Genomic DNA, 652 nt, shown 5'->3' on the forward strand with positions numbered 1-652 from the left:
AAACGAGAATTGGGTGAAGAATTATTCAACTACCATGAAGGCTCCGCTGTTATTGCCGATATCGTACCTGGTGGACTTGAGGCCTTCCAGTCGCTAGAGGGAGGAGAAAAAGCCTGCCGACGCAAGCAGGCCATCGAAACCATCAGAAGAACGTCAATCGAAACGGGAAAGATTGCCGTCGTCACCGGGCATTTTATGTTTTACTCTGAGCAAGGTGCCCTGGAAACGGTCCTCACAGAGAGCGACCTTGAGGTCTTTACACACATACTGTATCTGGATGAGTCCGCCAACGTAGTGTGGCAGCGGCGCCAGCAGGACACGCAAAAGTACAGGGTGGAGCTGCCTGTTCGCGCGATTCAGCAATGGGTTGAGGCCGAAAGAACGTCTTTGCGTCAGCTTTGCTACGACCACAGTATCCTGTTCTGTCTGGTGCGATCGGAGAATGTTGCTGGTATAAAACGTCTTTTGTTGGACTTTCAAAAGCACGACGAGATCTACAACTTGAGCGTCGCGATGGACTCTCTTGATGCTTCCTTACGCTTTAGTCATACCAATTCGATCGACACTTTCCTAGTCCTGGACGGGGACAGAACCTTGACTGCTGGAGATACTGGAGACATGTTGTGGAGGGCATATAAACCCCGACAAAACG

The 652-nt window shown here is 50.6% G+C and overlaps 1 protein-coding gene across 1 annotated transcript; it reads left to right on the forward strand.

Annotated features, from left to right (window-relative positions):
- Window positions 1-9: 9 nt before the first annotated feature.
- BDQ94DRAFT_176356 (uncharacterized protein) lies at window positions 10-623 on the forward strand (the record flags this gene model as incomplete). The annotated part of the gene is made up of 1 exon (XM_026772678.1): window positions 10-623. A coding segment is annotated over one exon (614 nt), but the record flags the coding sequence as incomplete, so codon positions are not given.
- Between the last annotated feature and the right edge of the window lie 29 nt (window positions 624-652).

This window comes from Aspergillus welwitschiae (genome assembly GCF_003344945.1).
Source record: "Aspergillus welwitschiae strain CBS 139.54b unplaced genomic scaffold BDQ94scaffold_111, whole genome shotgun sequence".
In the NCBI taxonomy this organism is placed as follows: Eukaryota; Fungi; Ascomycota; class Eurotiomycetes; order Eurotiales; family Aspergillaceae; genus Aspergillus; species Aspergillus welwitschiae.